The sequence below is a fragment of the Equus caballus genome, chromosome 13, assembly GCF_041296265.1.
Source record: "Equus caballus isolate H_3958 breed thoroughbred chromosome 13, TB-T2T, whole genome shotgun sequence".
NCBI lineage: Eukaryota > Metazoa > Chordata > Mammalia > Perissodactyla > Equidae > Equus > Equus caballus.
This window is the reverse complement of record NC_091696.1, coordinates 33826391-33843740: the sequence shown is the minus strand read 5'-3', so window position 1 is coordinate 33843740 and position 17350 is coordinate 33826391. Positions and strand designations below refer to the sequence as shown.

Below are 17350 nucleotides of genomic sequence, written 5' to 3'. Positions count from 1 at the left end.
AAATTCAAAATAGCTCAACAAGATACACGAGGACTTTCACAAGCTGGCTCTGCCACCCAGTCGCAGCCTCATGGCCCCTGTGCTCAAGTTACATAAGATCATGCGACACACCTTGTTCATGCCTGCAATGCCTTTGCTCGTTCAGGTCCCATCTGTAAGAAACTGTTCATTCATCCAGGTACAGCTCGAGTGCCATTTTCTGTGCAGAGCTTTCCCTGAACTTCGCAGCTTGAATCATGTTCCTTCAGCAAGTTTTGCTGCCATCATACTTTATAATGTCTGTGACATCATACACACATACAGATGTGTGCAGAGCTTATCATTGTACCAGAGCTGTTCATCTGCCCAACTGCCCAAGAGCGGGGCCCTTCGAGGACTGGAACAATGTCTCATACACCTTTGTGTGACCAGCCTCTTTGACAGGACCCAGCTCACAGCAATGTTCTGAGAATGTTGGCTAAATGGGAAGATCAACTTCAGAACACTCTGAAGTTCATCCTACGCTAGAATGTGTATCTTGAGTTATATTTTTATTCTTTCCATCAAGTGGAAAGAAAAATTTAAAATAATATGATATAGGGAAAGATTACTTACCCTTCATTCTTGGCCCATAACAGGTTGGGGCCTAACACAATTGCAATGTTGCTCGGAGTCATTTTATTAATGTCGCTGGTCTGAGCAAGCTTTGCAAGGAACTTGATTAAATACCTATGAAACAAAAGAGAAAGTGGAAAAGCATCTACTGTGAAAGATGTGCAGGAATAGCATCTTCCTGCCCAGGTGCTCAGTCCCAGATTGCTCAGGCGCTAACTGCAGAGTGTGACGAAATCAGAATCTCGCTCAGGCTAAGCATTTTACAAATTTCTTGTGTTCTTCGATTCAGAGAACAGACTAGTTTAGAGCTTGGAAGAGGAAAATAGCTCAAATGTTAACCTCAATGATTCAGCCTCTATTTGCTGCATATTTCTAATGCATCTCTCCTTTAAGCCCTATCTATCTACCCCAAAATAAATGACAATGTGATTAACAGTGAACTCAATATATTTTTAATACAAACATAACAAAAACAAATAGAAGCATAGGTATAATTGGTTAAAGGAAACTATATTTGAAAATGCTTTTTAATTATAAAAATATCCAATTTATTATATAGACATATCCTCTTATATATAATAAAAGCAAAAAATTATTAAGAATCCAACTATCTATCAATAGGAGGCTGATTAAATAAATTATACACAACATATCCATACAGTGGAGTACTATGCAGCCATAAAAAATTATTATGTACTGAAATGGAAAAATCTCCAAGAGATATATTAAGCAAAGAAGGTAAGGAAGAGAATGATGTGTACAATATATACTACCATTTGGTTTAAAATAAATAAAAAGGAAGGTGTGAGAGGAAAAAAATGTACATACATATGTATTTACGTACACATGTTATGTATTTGCTTATACATACATTAACTCTTACTGAGACAATATATAAGCAACTAAAAACATTGGTTGTGTCTCAGGAGAGGACCTAGGTGGCCTGGGGGACGGGAACAGGAGACAGGTTTTTTTTTTGCTGAGGAAGATTCACCCTGAGCTAACATCTGTTACCAATCTTCCTCTATTTTGTATGTGGGTTGCTGCCACAGCATGGCCGCTGACAAGTGGTGTAGGTCTGTGCCTGGGAACCAAACCCAGAGCATGCTGAATTTAACCACTAGGCCATTGGGCCAGCCCCCAGGAGACAAACTTTTTAACTGTACACCTTTTGGATTTTGAACCATGAGACTATACATTCTATTCAAAAAACAATTAGTAAAAATTATAAAGAGTAAAATAAACAAAATAAAGGCCAAATCCCAAAGTACTAAGAACCATAATTCAGTTTCCACCATAAGACATTGACCAGTTTGAGTACTGCAATTCTAAGATGGGTGTGTTAAATAAATCAATGAGGGATATTATAAATATTAATGCACTCATAAGGCAAGGTTGAAACAACATATTAAAAGGGAATATTCAGCTTAGCTTAGTGATCAAGCCTAAGACTGAATTTAAAGGTCAGGTAACATACTACACCTTCACCAGTAAAGTATTTATCATTTTGGACCACGTCCTCTTACAAAATTTTCTTTGGTTTTAAATGATTTTATTACCTTTTACCCTTCTCTCTATGCTTCTTCAAAGTTATGTTTTAAGTTAAAGATAAAACAGAAGTTAAATTCCAGAAATAAGTGCATGGTAAATTTTCTTAGAGACATGGTTATTTCATAAAGGAATATATAATGCCCATTTCTTGGAATTTTATAGTAGGATGATCCACATTCTATTTCAGATAAATTATGTAGCATATATGAAAGATATCACAAAAACGACAACTATTAATTAATTTTTGCCTTCTACATACTGGAGTTTAGACTCCAAATCCAACACACAGTCAACTAAACTTTCCACAACAATTTTTTTTCTAATAGCTGCAGTGGTAAAATGATCAGGCAATTCACCTAATAGGGCCAGACATGATGCTGGTGCCTCAGATGCATCCTAATAATATACATCAAATTGCATTCCCAGAAACCCCAAGTTCCTCCTCTTCAAATCATATTTTAATGTGCCAAGTATGGCTAAATTAAACGGCCTCTCTACTGGGGATTAACCCTTTCCTCACTCCAGAGACACTGTCATTTGGTGGCTTAATTTGCAGATTACCAATCATACATACCTAAAGTTAACAAAATTTTGTGGTGGCAACTTCTGACATATTCTCCATAAATCTTGAAGTTTTTTATCTTGATCCTGCACACTGAGAAAAAAATTTTATTCATATTACATAAACACATATGAGGAATACCTGTGTTAAGGCGCCACATTAACAGTGATGCCTCCACTGATGAAGAAAGCACAGTTGGAAAACAGTACCAATCTTGAAAATAAACAGATCTGGAGTCAAATACCAACTAAATACATAACTCTGAGCAGTTAGCTAACCTCACCGAGACTCAATCTCCTGATGCAAAATTGTGGATAAGAATGTTGATTCTGCCACGTGACTGTGAGGTTTCCAGTGGTATCACCATGCAAAACCACCTAGACCAATGCTTGGCACGTAGAGGACAAGACAGCACTGAAACTTCTATCTAGAAAATGTGTGTATTCACATACAGCTTCTTGGGGCCCAGATCTCTTGTCCTAACTGAGGCCCAGCCACAGATGAGCTGGCATTGCTCCAGTCACCCAGACCCCCAGGTCTTTTCCAGCTCTCAATACTGCTCAAAGGATCCAGACAAGAAGCCCATTTCTGCTGTGAAGCAATTACAGGAGTTCTCTGCTATACAGTTTCAATGTGCAAACTTTCATTGACATATAAAATGGCCAGACCAGAGCCTGCAGAGCAGAATCAACTCTGCATACCAGTAGGAGAGAGCATTAGAAATTGCTTATACAATATCCTTTCAGACTTAAAACATCCTCCATGACTGAACCAATCTGGAGAGTTAAGAATAGAGGTTAAACACAATTATACTTTAGAAGCCAGTTGATGTGCCACCAGGATAGGATGGTGGTCTGTGCTGACATTTCTCAAGTATCGAATTAATATACCAAAAGACAGATATCTTTCTTTCTTTCTTTTTAAAAAATTTCTTCCCCTGCCCGAAGCCCCAGTATAGTTGTATATTCTAGTTGTAAGTCCTTCTAGTTCTTCTGTGTGAGCCACCACCACAGCATGGCTGCTGACAGAGGAGTGGTGTGGTTCTGTGGCCAGGAACTGAACCCAGGCCGCTGAAGCAGTGCATGCTGAACTATCACCACTAGGCCATCAGGGCTGGCTTGACAGATGTCTTCTTTTAAAAGTTTACTTACTCGTAGGGACGGGTTTGGGAGTCTCAGAACAGAGAGAGGAGTCAAGGTTTAGTAAGAATGAACATTACTCAGTAAAAGAAATCTCAGAAATCTCCCCAACCTGACAGTGATTGCTGAGTCCCAGTTATTCAGTCCCACAGACACAGAGACGTACAGCAAGCTGGGTCCCATGTTGGTCCCAAGAATACAACCTCATCTAAGGATTTACTCTGACTTTAAAATTCTCACCATCTACCACGGACAAAGTCTCTCATTCCACAGCTACAGAGAAAAGTTCGAATGCAAATGCCTGGTTAAAGTGACAAGGGATGGACTAACATCCCACTGAAGTATAACTGATCAGAGCAAACGGCTTATTTCTTTCTTTCTTTTTTTTTTTAAAGATTTTTTTCTTTTTCCTTTTTCCCCAAAGCCCCCCCAGTATATAGTTGTGTATTGTTAGCTGTGGGTCCTTCTAGTTGTGGCATGTGGGACGCTGCCTCAGCATGGCCTAATGAGTGGTGCCATGTCCGTGCCCAGAATTCAAACCGGTGAAACCCTGGGCCGCTGAAGCGGAGTGCGCAAACTTAACCACTCGGCCACAGGGCTGGGCCCACAAACTGCTTATTTCTAATCATGGTCCATTTGATGGGAATGGGTAACAGTGTCTGACGATGGTGAAAGGAGATGGGAGGGGAGGGAAGATTTGTTCCTCTTCCCTTCAGGGTGAGGAATTAGGCACCTCTGGGAGGAAGCAAGTCAGAACCTGAGGGAGGTTAACAAGGAAGCAGGGTGGCCGGCCAGGGAGAAGCCTCCAGGACTTTGTAAATATGGCTGCTCTGCCTAAACCAACTCTTCCTAGACAGACAGAAGCTGAGGATGGAGGGGGAGGCCCGAACAGCAGGAACACAGGCTGTGGGTGAGATGGGTCTGGGGCTGAATTCCAGCTCTGCCAATCACTTGCTACTGCCTTGGCCCTGGTCCTTCCCAAGCCTCAGTTTCCTCATCTGTAAAAGGAGGATGAGAACCACACCTGCCTTTGTGTCATTAACTATGGGTTAGCAGAGGTGATGGGTATAAGGATTAGTACAGGACACCGTGCACAGTAAATGCTCAATAAGTGTTGACTATTGTTACTAACAACGTCAACATTGTACTATTGCACAGCCGAGTTTCCATGCAGCTCAACAGGCACACTGTCACTGGCCGCTGTGACACCTGTCCCCAGTGACAGGGCTTTATTTAATAGAAAAGGGATTTTGGTTTTTTTTTAAAGATTTTATTTTATTTTTTTTCCTTTTTCTTCCCAAAGCCCCCCAGTACATAGTTGTATATTCTTCATTGTGGGTCCTTCTGGCTGTGGCACGTGGGATGCCGCCTCAGTGTGGTTTGACGAGCAGTGCCATGTCCACGCCCAGGATTCGAACCAAGGAAACACTGGGCCGCCTGCAGCAGAGCGCGCGAACTTAACACTCGGCCACAGGGCCAGCCCCAGAAAAGGGATTTTTGATCAGCCAATCCATTAAAGTCCACAGCATTCCGTAAAAATTCACAATAATATATATGAAGACGTACAATGCACCACTATTTGTCTTCATCCACATAAATCACACAAATTTAAGCCAATGTATAAGTGGTGACCTTCTTACACTAGTAATTATGATACTCAATATTTTCATCCTAAACTTAAGAACAGGGGCACATATTATTTTAAAAATAGGCTATTTGAAAGTTATTTTATGGTCCCTGAGAGTACAATGATTTACAAATGGGACACAATATTACATCATTCCCTTTAACTTCTAAAACTCAGTGTTCTTTAAACTTACCTTGCAACTTGTGTCCATTCTTCATATAAATGAAAAGTCATCAAAGGTTCAGGCAGTTCCCGTAAATAGGACTTTAAAGCACCTGAAATTATTAACATTCTCTTTGAGTCTGAAAAGCGGTGAGGCTGGGAATCTCGGGGACATATTATTTTGCAAAGAGAAATGACCTCAGTTATAATGTTCCAAGATATACAGAACAAATCATCATTTGGTACTAGAGGTTAGAGAATGAAATGCTCAAAAAACAATTTCGGTCCCTTGCAAAATATATTGAGAGCAACAGAAAATAAAATGAGCTTCAAAGCCATCTCCTTAATAGTCATCATTTCTCCAGGCAGATCTAGATTTTGGGGGTGAAAGAAGGGAAGAAAACAGAAGCATGTCTCCAAATATTTGGATTATATGCTACCTTCACCTTTACTTAATCATCAGGAAAACAAAAAACAAAAAGCAGAACTAGAACATATGTGTGTGTGTGTGTGTATAAACTGTTTATATGCATAGTTTTTCAGCTTTCTTTGACATTTCAGTTCTGTCACTTAAACCTAGAAGGAGACCATTTCACTTAAACCTACAGTTAAAAGTGGATTTTGAACTGATGGTCTGTCTGAGATAGGACTTGCCCGCCACCTTGAGGGTGACTCCTCAGAGCTCACCTGCAACAGCATGGGGGTCTGAGTAGAACTCATCCAGGTGAGAAGTAGAACAGTCTAAAGCAGCTTTCAGTTTCTTTAACTTGGACGCCCCAGCCCCAATTCGGAAAAGGCCCTAAAGACAATGAAAAGCCATCAGGATCAAGTTCAAGGTGTGAGCCTTACACTGAGCAGGAGTAAAACTCTGATGGAAGAGCCCTCCTCCCCACCCCCCAACTCCAGCGCCCCCCAGCTGAGAGAGGGGTAACACCGCCTGCCTTGCAGGGCTGTCAGGGGGAGGGAAGAGGACCCAGCATGTTCCCAGGGGCACAGCAGCAGGCAGAGAGGAGTCCATTTGTAATCAATGCCAGCTCTGGCCCTGCTCCACTGCTAAACTACCTGTGCCTATTAGAAATCTATTTAAATGCAATAGTTTCTACTTCTCCAAGGTTGATTGCTATAGATTTTCTAAATTTAGGAATATTTTTAAAAAGCTGACATTTCAAGAAAACTTATTAGACTAGGCTGCTAGTCACATTACTGCCCTAAATGTCACTTAGAGAAGGGGAGAGAAACACATGAAGGGTCCACCAAGACAGGCAGGAAGATGAAGACATTGGCCCAGGAGTTCGAAGACTTGAATTTTAAGACATTAATCTAGGCAGGTTTCGCCACCTCTGCAGTAGTGACATTTGGGCCAGATAAGTCTTGGTGGTGGTGGCTGGCCTGGGCATTGTGAGATGTTCAGCAGCATCCCTGCTTTCTATCAGCTAGATGACAGTAGCAACTCCTCCCCCACCCCAAGTCATGTCAAGCAGCAGTGTCACCAGACCTTGCCAAATGTCTCGTGAGGGGGACAACATGGGCCCGGGATGACAAGTACTGATTGAGGCTATTAGAAGTTGGGGTCACATCAGTGGGGACAGAGGGCTAGTGACTGGAAGCAAACACAAGGTGGGCTTTTGGGGTGTTTCTTGACGTGGGTACTGATTCCATGGTGGGTTCAGTTTGGGAAAACTTCTCAGGCGGTTCCCTTGTGATAGGTAAAATTTTCTGCATGTACGTTTCACTTCAATAAAAAGTTTTAAAAAGGAAAACACAGACTTGCCTTTTGATTCTGGCTCTGCCCCAGGGTGAACTCCTTGCCTGCTGGTTTCCTCATCTCTACAAGAGGAGTAATGAGACCTGCCCTGCTTGGTTCACGGGGTATGTAAATGTCCGCCCTAAACTGCACAGCGCTACACAAAACTAAGATCCTGGCAAAAAAAACCCTAAAGCTCACGGAAGCTCTGGTCCATTAGTCTGTCATGAAATTAATTTTCACAAATCACAACCAGAGTCTAAAATGAAACAATCAAATGGGACAAAAAGAAGTCAGAATGTCCTGCAGGCAGAAAGGCAAATATGGCTCTGCGAAAGCTCTGTTTCATTTCCAACACCCCCACCAGGTATAATGAACAGGGTCTCGATTTTACATGCGGGCCACAGCAAATAAAGCTTGAAAGCCACTGGTCTACAAAGTCTCAACAGTGGCTGTGTGACAGAGGTGGGGTGCTCTGGGCACGGAGACGTGGCCTGCAGGCCCACACGGCCCCTCACCTCCTCCTTCATGCCCGTCTCCAGGAGCAGCAGGACACAGGCTTCAATGGGCAGTGCGATCTCACGCCCGCTCCGCTTCAGGTGTTCTTCCAAAGGGGTTCCGAAGGCTGGCTTTTCCGCCCACTTCTCTAGAGAGCAGCACACCATTCAGTAAGACACTTGACGACCTCACAGTGTCAGCAAGTTATTCACTGCCCAAACTAACAAAGGGGATATTTTGTAGGAGGCCGGTAGTTGAGGCTTTGGGAAAAGGGGAAACACCTGTTCTTTTTGCAGTTGGTATTGACCATTTCCTAGAGCACAGAAGGTATGACAGGCTAGGAGGCTACTCATGGAACAGAAGCCCTGAACGTGCCTACATAAGACCTAACACGAGTTGCTGAGGAGGAGTCATGATGGCGCTCCTGCACCTGCACCCTGCCCACATTAACACAGGCAGGTGGGCCGCCTTGTGCAAAAACCAAGGATTCATCTGAGCACATGGTTTTCACTGACAAGATATTTATTCTAGCCTTGCAGAGCATCAACAGTCTTCTATCTAGAGGACTCCTTCAATGTGAAAAAGGAAATAATTCCTTAAAATTTTAAACATGAGACAAGAGTTGTCATACAAGACAGGAATGGCCCACGTGAACTCATATTAGACACAACACCTCCAGGACGTGCAGTGCTCCCGAATGCCATATCCCCAAATAGGTTCATAAAGTTCTGAGTAGGAAAGAACGCAGTATCTGCAGCCCCAAAGCAGCTTAGCTGAAGGCTGAGCTGACGGCAGGAAAGGAATCTTTTCTATTATTTGCAAGTCATATGCTCTGTTTCATTCCACAAAAGATGTGAGACAGCTTAGCAGGAATACCTACAATAAAGCAGTAAGATGGAAACGACAGTTTAGCAAGTGGAGGTGATGAACCCGGATATGCAGTATCTGGTTGGGCGCAGCATGCCCGGGGAGCTGCAGAGGTCCAGCGCTGTCAGAGAAGCACAGGAACAAAGGGGGAAAGCCCGCTGGGGAAAAGCGCGCCGCTGAGGAACACTTAGTTCTTTCCAGGACAGCAAGGGCTAGCATCCTTCCCAGCACTGCTGATGGACATCTGTCCTTCAGCCACGTGGCTACTGGAATCTGGGATTCGAAGCAGGCGATGCTCCTCTAGTGACTCCTCTCACACTCTCCCTACGTAAGCACAGGGGCAGGGCCCACCACGTGGTCTGCACAGGGGGAAGGAACAAAGGGGAAGCCCACACACCCAGAGACCAGAGCGCCTGTGAAAAGGGAAAAATTGACAGAAAGGGCAAGCTGGGGAGAGGCCGAGGAAGCGGGCAAGGTTAAGGGAGGCGGTGAACAAAATCAAAGAGCAGACTACTCTCAGAATGGTCAGGAGTGCCCCTTGTCTCTGGCCCCACCCTGGCCAGGGTAACTCCTGAGAGAAAACGCATCCCACGGGGGCCTGGCCCTTCTCAGAAGACAGAGCTCTGGTATAGTCCCCTCAGAGGCCAGATCTTACCTTGAACACTTTGTCCCTTTTATCTAAAGCAACGATTCTTGACATGGGCAGAAAATGGCCCCCTGACCCTTTCCCTGGGGAAACACATCAGAATCACCCAGAGTTGTGCAAATCACACCCACCATCACCTCCACCATATGCTTGACCCTGAGATACTGAGAGGCATGCATCCTCCAAACTCCTGCTGGAACTTCCTAGTAAACACTGAACAGCGTGCCCACCCCTCACCTTGGTGCAATGTTGGCAGAGGGTGGATGTGAGCACCACTGACCTAGAGACAACTCCTAGGAGAGACAAACTCCACCGAAGGTGCTGGCCTCTCACACAACAGGCCTTTTAGGGGCCAGGCCCTGCAGCAGACACACAAATTTCATAGAGACTCCCCACCCTCCGAATGAGAGCAGTCGAATTGGGAACAAAATACAGGACAGACATGTGAACATACAACAGTCATGAACAAGACAAGGCATGTTTGCTAAGTCATGGCAGAAAATGGTATAGACGAGGGTCACAAACACAATTGACTACAGGGGCAGGACAGGCACCACAGGCGCTGAATCAGGCTGGGGAGTGCGCTGTCTGCTGAAAGGCAGCAGTTGCTCCTGGGTGCCAGACCAATGTTGCCATGTGGGAAAGCATATCCACTGTCACCAGGCTTTCTGAATTTATAAGAGAAGCCAGAAATCAGGATTGTTACGTGAAAGCATCTGGGTTTTAAATGATGGCAACTTGTTTAAAAATAATTTTTTTTAGTAAGAGATATGGCTGTTTGCGACTTCTAGTGTAGACCATAAATGCTAGAGCAATTCAGCAGACAAGTGTTCACTGTTGGCTTCAGTTCTCAGAGAAGGCTTCTCAAAGGAGGGGAGCTTAGAAGACAGACAGGAACTAAATAGATGGAGAAGACTTGGGCTGAGAAAAGACCAGGGCATTCACATTTTATCCCACAGCTCAGGCACAAGGCAATGAGGACATGAGCAGAGTGGGACAGTGGGCACGGAGAGGAAGGCACAGCACAGGGAAAATGGACAGAACCCAGTGAAAGGTAGGCCAAGAGGCCTCAAAGAGTTCAAACCTGGATTGTTTGCAGATGGTGGAATGAAGGAGGCCACGTGGGAGGAAAGACTGGCTAGTGTGGGGGTAGAATCTGCTGAGATATGCTGAGTTGAAGGTGACGGCCAGTCATCAAAGGGAACTGATGCTTAGGAGGCCGTGAGGATGAAGATGAAGGTAAGAGCTGAGGCTGTCAAAATGAGGGGATTTCTAGGAAAAAAGAGATGTGAGAGGGAGGAAGAGAGAGAAGAAGAGAGCAGCAAAGACAGGACCTCAGAAAAGAATGACTCCTGTGGAGGGGACAGAAATGGAGAAAATACAGCCCTAACAATGAAAGAAAACAATCAGGTGAAATGAAGGAAAAATTTTATCAAAGAAATACGGCTCAGGCTGTGTCGAATGCCAGGCCCCACAATGGAATGGTCATTGGTCCTCTGGGAACTACAATGTTTGTAGAGTTTGTAGAGTTTTTTTAATAGCAGAGTGACTGGGAGAAGAAACCAGACTGTAAAGTGTTAACGGTTGGGAAAGTGGGAAGAAAAGGGAAGTGGCAGGTGGAAATAAGTCCTTCAAACAGCCTCCCAGAAAAATGAAGGAGACTGAGATGACATGGGACAGCAGGTGGAGGACAGGTAGGTAGGTAGCTAGGAAAGTGAGGTCAGGTGACTGTGAGTGTGACATCAGGGTGTGCAGGGGCATGGTGGTCAGTGGATTTCAGTTTTTTCTTTTCTATCATAAGGACACTCTAAGTCTTTCTGAAAACAGAGAAGAAGAAAAAGGAAGAGGAAGACAGGACTCAGACGAGACGTCGACAGGAGGACAGGCAGAGGGGGAACCGGTGGAAGTCCAAGGCTGAGGTGAACGCGGCAAGCGGAGAGGAAGGAAAGGTGGATCACCTTTCCTGCACTGCCTGCTCCCCCGACCCGTGCCCATGCCAGCTCTCCTTCTTCCATCCTCAACCTCTTCCCCGCCCGCTTCCTGGGCCCCCTGACTTTCCAACATACTTCTCTAGGGAAAACAGCTTGGGAAAAAAAATTGAATGGGAGGTTTTTGTTTTTTTTTTTTAAAAAGACTGCTAAAGAAATCTTCTCTTTTGTGTCCCTATTAGTCAACGCTTCCAGACGTTAGCCCTGCACAGGCTAAGATGATGATGTTGACTGTTTTGTCCTGTGCGGGGACTTGCACACAGCAGGTATCCTATAAACCATGTTCTTGGCGCTCTGAACTTCTCCAGCAAGACAGGTTGCCCCGTGCCAAGCAGAATGTTCGCCAGTGGCTTCATTCCTTTTTACCATGACGCAAGCTCATCATCCACGAACTAGGAAATTGGATCACTTAGGAAAAGCAAGGGCAGCTCGTCCTATGAAGAATTTCAGAGCAGATCAGACACATTGACTCAAGATTGCTGATGATGTGGCTATGCAGTGGGTCAAGATATAGAATTTTCTAATTCCATGATCTAAAATCTTTCAGGCACAGAGCCAGAACCTATTGGGACCTCTTGAAATTTAGGGGTGAAGAAGAGGCATTCTTGAGATGGTTAGTGTGTGTGCATATCCACAACACACACATTCCACCCACACACTTGCTCGCTCTCTTTCACAATCACAGAGTCATCACACTTGGCACCTGGCTTGATGCTCTTTCAGCTCAAGGCCAATGGTTTCAGAAGGGGAACCTAAGCTCCAAATGTGGCACCTATACCACTAGGTCCAAAGAAGACAGGGCAAGTTCTGTCCCAACAATGTGTGCTGATCTCTGCTGGTAAACACTCTGACGGCAAATCAGAGAGAATTAGAATCAAAAGCTTTAATGTTCAATTAAAATGAAACATCAGGGGAAGTTCAGTGCACTCATAACTTGTGGGTAAAATCTGCACTATGCTTGAGTAAGTGGGCCAAATATGAGTGCTGATGAGGACTAGAGTCTGTGTAAAGACAAGGAAGAGGTCTGAAAGAAGTGGTCGTGCTCTTATGATTCAATCACATGGATTAAGTGCCTGATGATGGGGTACCAAGTCTGGCTTCTAAAATTTCATTTGGGGCTGGCCTGGTGGCACAGCGGTTAAGTTCGCACGTTCCGCTTCTCAGCGGTCCGGATCCTGGGTGCGGACATGGCATCGCTTGGCACGCCATGCTGTGGTAGGCGTCCCACATAGAAAGTAGAGGAAGATGGGCACGGATGTTAGCTCAGGGCCAGGCTTCCTCAGCAAAAAGGAGGAGGACTGGCAATAGTTAGCTCAGGGCTAATCTTCCTCAAAAAATAAGTAAATAAATAAATTAAATAAAATAAAATTTGGAAGGTCCAAATACTTTCTCTAGAATGCATGCCCTTGGAGTCACAGGGCCAGAATTAAGCTCTATGGAACAGATACCTGATGTGGAAAAGGATAATTAGAGGCTAGAATTTTGCCAGCCTATTTAGAAGACAGAAAAACATATGGGCACTCCCCCAAAGAGTACAGCTTTCTCTTCAACTGAAGATTTCAAAAGAACTGCAAATGTTCCATTAGTACGTTAATTTGAGTTTGGAAGAAATTAGAGAATGCAGCAAGGAAAGATGAAATTATGCTGGGAAATATGCCCTCCTCGGCAGAGCGGCTTCATCCAAAGGAAATGCATGCAAAGGAGCCAGGGTGAAGAAGAACAGAGGCAGAGGTGGCAGAGGCGAGAAGGAGGCATCAGCCAGCACGCAGGTTACATTACCTTGATGGGCTCGCATTTCGGGAAGGGCCTTTTCTAAGACTGCTAATGCTTTTCTATGGTAATCTGCTTGGGCTTCTAATAACTGAGAACAGACCCACATTCAAAAACAAAAGTAACGTTAGCATTGGATGGATACACACACAATGGCTGAGCAAAACCAAAAATGAAATCTTTTGCAAAAAAGCTAAAATGACTCAGTTTTTACAATGCTTCCACATTTTGTCAGGGCACGGTGCTTACCGTAACAAAGAATTTGCCATACTCTCCTTCTTTGGCCATAAAGTTGTACATATCTGCTGCAAGCTGATCCTGGGCAAGTACAAGAGAAGCTATGTCATTGAAGAAAAAAGAGGTGAAAGAAAATGGCACCTGAGAACTAATCTCCATAAGCTCTGAGAGCAAAATGTGATGGAAACAGCCACAGACAAAATATCCACCAATTGGCTGGTACAATCATACAGTGGGATGACAAAAAAGATAAGGAAGCTTATTACAGATTGACATGGAAAGATCTCCAAGGTACATTGTTAACATACTGTGTTAAGAAGTGAAGTATAGAGCACTATTTACTGTATGTCACTATCTGGGTACAAAAAAGGAGAGGAAATCTTTTTATCACCGTATTTGTATAAAAATATCTCTGAAGAAACGGCGAGAAATTAATAACAGTGGTTACCTGTTATTACCCTGTCGGGAGCAGTGGAAATTAGGCATAAGGAAGACAAGGGTGGAAGAAAGACTTTACTGTACATTGTTTTGATATTTGAACTAACGTAAGAGAATAACTTACATAAAAATTAAATAATTTTTAAAAAGTGATAGATTAGGCAATTGGGTATATATAGTTCCAATTTTCATATATATATGAATATATACACATACACTTAGAATTTCATAGATCTATTTTTATTTATTTATTTGTTTTTTTGTGAGGAAGATTCACTCTTGAGCTAACATCTGTTGCCAATCTTCCTCTTTTTGCTTGAGGAAGATTAGCTCTGAGCTCACATCTGTGCCAAACTTCCTCTATTTTGTATTTGGGCCGTCACCACAGCATGGCTGATGAGAGGTGTAGGTCTGCGCCCAGGATCCAAACCCACAAACCCAGGCCACCAAAGAAGAGTGCACAAACTTAACCACTAGGCCACGGGGCCAGCCCCCAAAAGACCTGTTTCTTTTCTAGCTCAAATAACACTGGCAATAAACATCTATCTTCTTAGATAGATGCATAGAAACTGAGATCACTTAACCATCTAATTTGGAATTATTTTATTAGACAAAAAGTTTTATTTCTCTCAAATTACAAATCAACTGTTCTTGCAACATTTAAAAAGTAATCCTGGGGCGGATCTGGTGGTGCAGTGGTTAAGCTCATGTGTTCCGCCTCAGCGGCCCAGGGTTCGCCAGTTTTCATCCTGGGCATGAACCTATGCACTGCTTATCAAGCCATGCTGTGGCAGGCATCCCACATATAAAATAGCAGACAATAGGCACGATGTTAGCTCAGGGTCAATCTTCCTCAGCAGAAAGAGGAGGACTGGCAGCAGATGTTAGCTCAGGACTAATCTTCCTCAAAAGAAAATTAAATAAATAAATAAATAATAATCCTTTCCTTCTCTATGGAAATATGATGACCATTTATTATATATATTCAATCTTGAAATATAAGAGCATTCATTCTAGAAAGCCTATACTACTTCACAGACCTATTTTTGTGCCTATTGTGCAGTTTTAATTGCTGCAACTTTATGATATGTCTTGCTATATTTTTTCTCCCTTTTTTTACCTATTCTTTATTTTAAGTAAGTTTGGACGTTTTTGTCAAGTTTCAACAAATATCCTACTTCAATTTTTTATAAGACTGTTTTATTCTGATTATAAGGTAATGTAGAGTCTCGGAAAATAAAGAAACAAGGGAGCAGAAAACAAAAACCACCTCTAATAGCATTCAGGGTATTCTGATAGAAATTACAGGAAACATTAAATAATTTGCAATATTTGACCTTTCATCCATCATGTGCAAAAACCAAAAGATTGATGGAAGTACATATTTATTAGGAAATTCTCATACCTTGCACTGTTCTACTTTATTTCCAGCTTCATCCATCTCTTCCTTTAGGGTATCTATTTTTGATGGAAGTCCCTGAAAGTTGGTTCCTGAAGATTTGTGAGCCTGGTTCCACCTGCAAAACACAGGGGTAGCCAGTATCTGAGAACTAGCTGTACAGACTCAACCTCAGGCTGAAGGACCTAATGGACACAGACTCTTTTCCCAAAACTGACTCTACCTGGGATGGGTATCAGTCCCTAGGATGCCAGCTTCTCTGGAGTTTATCCTTTAGGAATGGAAGCAGGCAAAAAGAAACATTAGCTTTCCACCATGACAGGACTCTCACAGTACTGGGAGTGGCTGTCTGCCCTGAGCAGAACCTACCACATCTTGTCTCACACAAGCCCCACTGCTGGAAATCAATCTGTGAAATCCCTTTCCTGTAGTGTCCAGTCATGGCCTCCTTGCCACGAAAACCCCTTTGCTCTCCTGCTTTGACCTGGAATGTTCCCTGTGCCACTGAGAGTCAGTTCCCGCTCTTGAGGATCCCTTGTGGCTCCTCCTTCTACCATCCTGATGCGTGATTACTTTCAGCAGGTAAAATCCAGAACTTCAATCTTGTAGCCAGTAACTGACAGCTATGACAGCACTTTAAAAATTAAAAACACTTGTAAGAATATTCTAAAGACAGTATCTGTAACAAACCTGAAACATAATGTGGAATATTTACGTTCCTCTTACAGTAAGTCAAAAGGACTGAAAGAAAAAAGAATCATACTGTAGCGAGAGCAGGGAGGTGCATGGGGGGTAATATCTAAAACAATTTCCATTTGGTTTTCAATTGTGTTTTGACCTTCTCTTTGAATATGGACATGCCCGCTATTGTGGAAAGTTCTAACATTTGAAACACAGATATTATACAGATGCAACATGAAAACCCATGTTGCTAACTTGTCAACTTCCCAGATGCTGCCCCGCCCCTAGAGCACTATGCTCCGCCCTCTTCCACATTCCTGATGTGACGCACTCCTCCAGAGCCAGGCTTCAGCAACCTGCTGAAGCAAAACTCGCGATGCTATGCAGTGGACGGAGCATGGACTTTGGAGTCTGACATGCTCAATTTGAAGCTTAGTTCTACCTTCACTAGCTGTGTGAACCTTGGGCCATGAGTTAAACTCTGCACCTCAGAGGCCTCATTTGTAAAACTAAGATAACAAACACCATCTGACTTGCAGAATGGTTGTAAGGAGCAAAGGAGAGAAAAATATACATGTACATGTGTGTGTGTGCACATACAGTCTGACATATAACCAATCCCCAGTTAACGTTAGCTAGTATCATTTCCCTCTGGGGAAAAGCCATAGGAATAAGTAAAAGTAAAGAAGAAATATTCAATTGTTTCAGATTCTCCAATACCTACTTTGATAGTTAAGTGAACGAGACTATGCATGCAGGATCAAGAATCTGTTGAAATCTCCGACAGGATACGTGTGTTGCAGATGCAAAACTCCTGGCAGGTAAGCATCTATAATACTGCTCAACCAACTCCAGTGAGGGAGTATTCACAGGCTTGTTTAATTAACCATTAGAACATTCTTCCTTATCTTGAACAAAACTCTACCTCAGGACCACTGCCTGGTCCTGGCCCACAGGATTCTAATCTCACGTGTACACATGACAAGGAGATGGTGGACTTTGCAGTCAGCATCCTAACTCTGCCATTTATTATCTCTAAGGCATGAAGCAAGTCATAAGAGACACTATATGTAGGTTCCTCCCTTTTCTGTAAAACAAGTGTCTCTCAAAAGTAGGGGATGTTATATAACCTGCTAACCCATTCCCTCTCAAACTCTCATTGAGGGTCCTCTGCATTTAGTATCCAGCATAGAGTCTGATGCACAGTTAGCACTCAATCCATATTTGTCGAAAGCATGAATGAGCAAATGAATAAGGATTGGTGGGAGAATCAAATGAGCTGACTTATTACGTACATAGCTCAACACCTGGCGTGTGGCAAATGTCCAGTACATGGTAGTAATTATCATTTTACCACATGTTAATTGCAGGACATACCTTTATCCCCTCAACACTTCTTAAATCAGGACATGTCTTTTGTGTGTGTGTGTGTGTGTGAGGAAGATTG

At 43.3% G+C, this 17350-nt stretch overlaps 1 protein-coding gene across 18 annotated transcripts in view; it reads right to left on the bottom strand.

The window, feature by feature from the left end:
• Window positions 1-17350, bottom strand: part of ARHGAP17 (Rho GTPase activating protein 17) — a 90867-nt gene that overhangs the window by 25363 nt on the left and 48154 nt on the right. For all 18 annotated transcript variants that reach the window (XR_011424704.1, XR_011424706.1, XM_070232059.1 and 15 more), the window contains 8 exons: window positions 15229-15340; window positions 13398-13466; window positions 13158-13239; window positions 7898-8025; window positions 6323-6434; window positions 5667-5748; window positions 2720-2800; window positions 595-708 (listed from right to left, as the gene is read on the bottom strand). Coding sequence is in view for 16 of the 18 variants with exons in the window: in XM_070232059.1 (XP_070088160.1) it covers window positions 595-708; window positions 2720-2800; window positions 5667-5748; window positions 6323-6434; window positions 7898-8025; window positions 13158-13239; window positions 13398-13466; window positions 15229-15340 (780 nt within the window). In the remaining 2 variants the exon portion in view is untranslated. The remainder of the gene's footprint in view (window positions 1-594; window positions 709-2719; window positions 2801-5666; window positions 5749-6322; window positions 6435-7897; window positions 8026-13157; window positions 13240-13397; window positions 13467-15228; window positions 15341-17350) is intronic.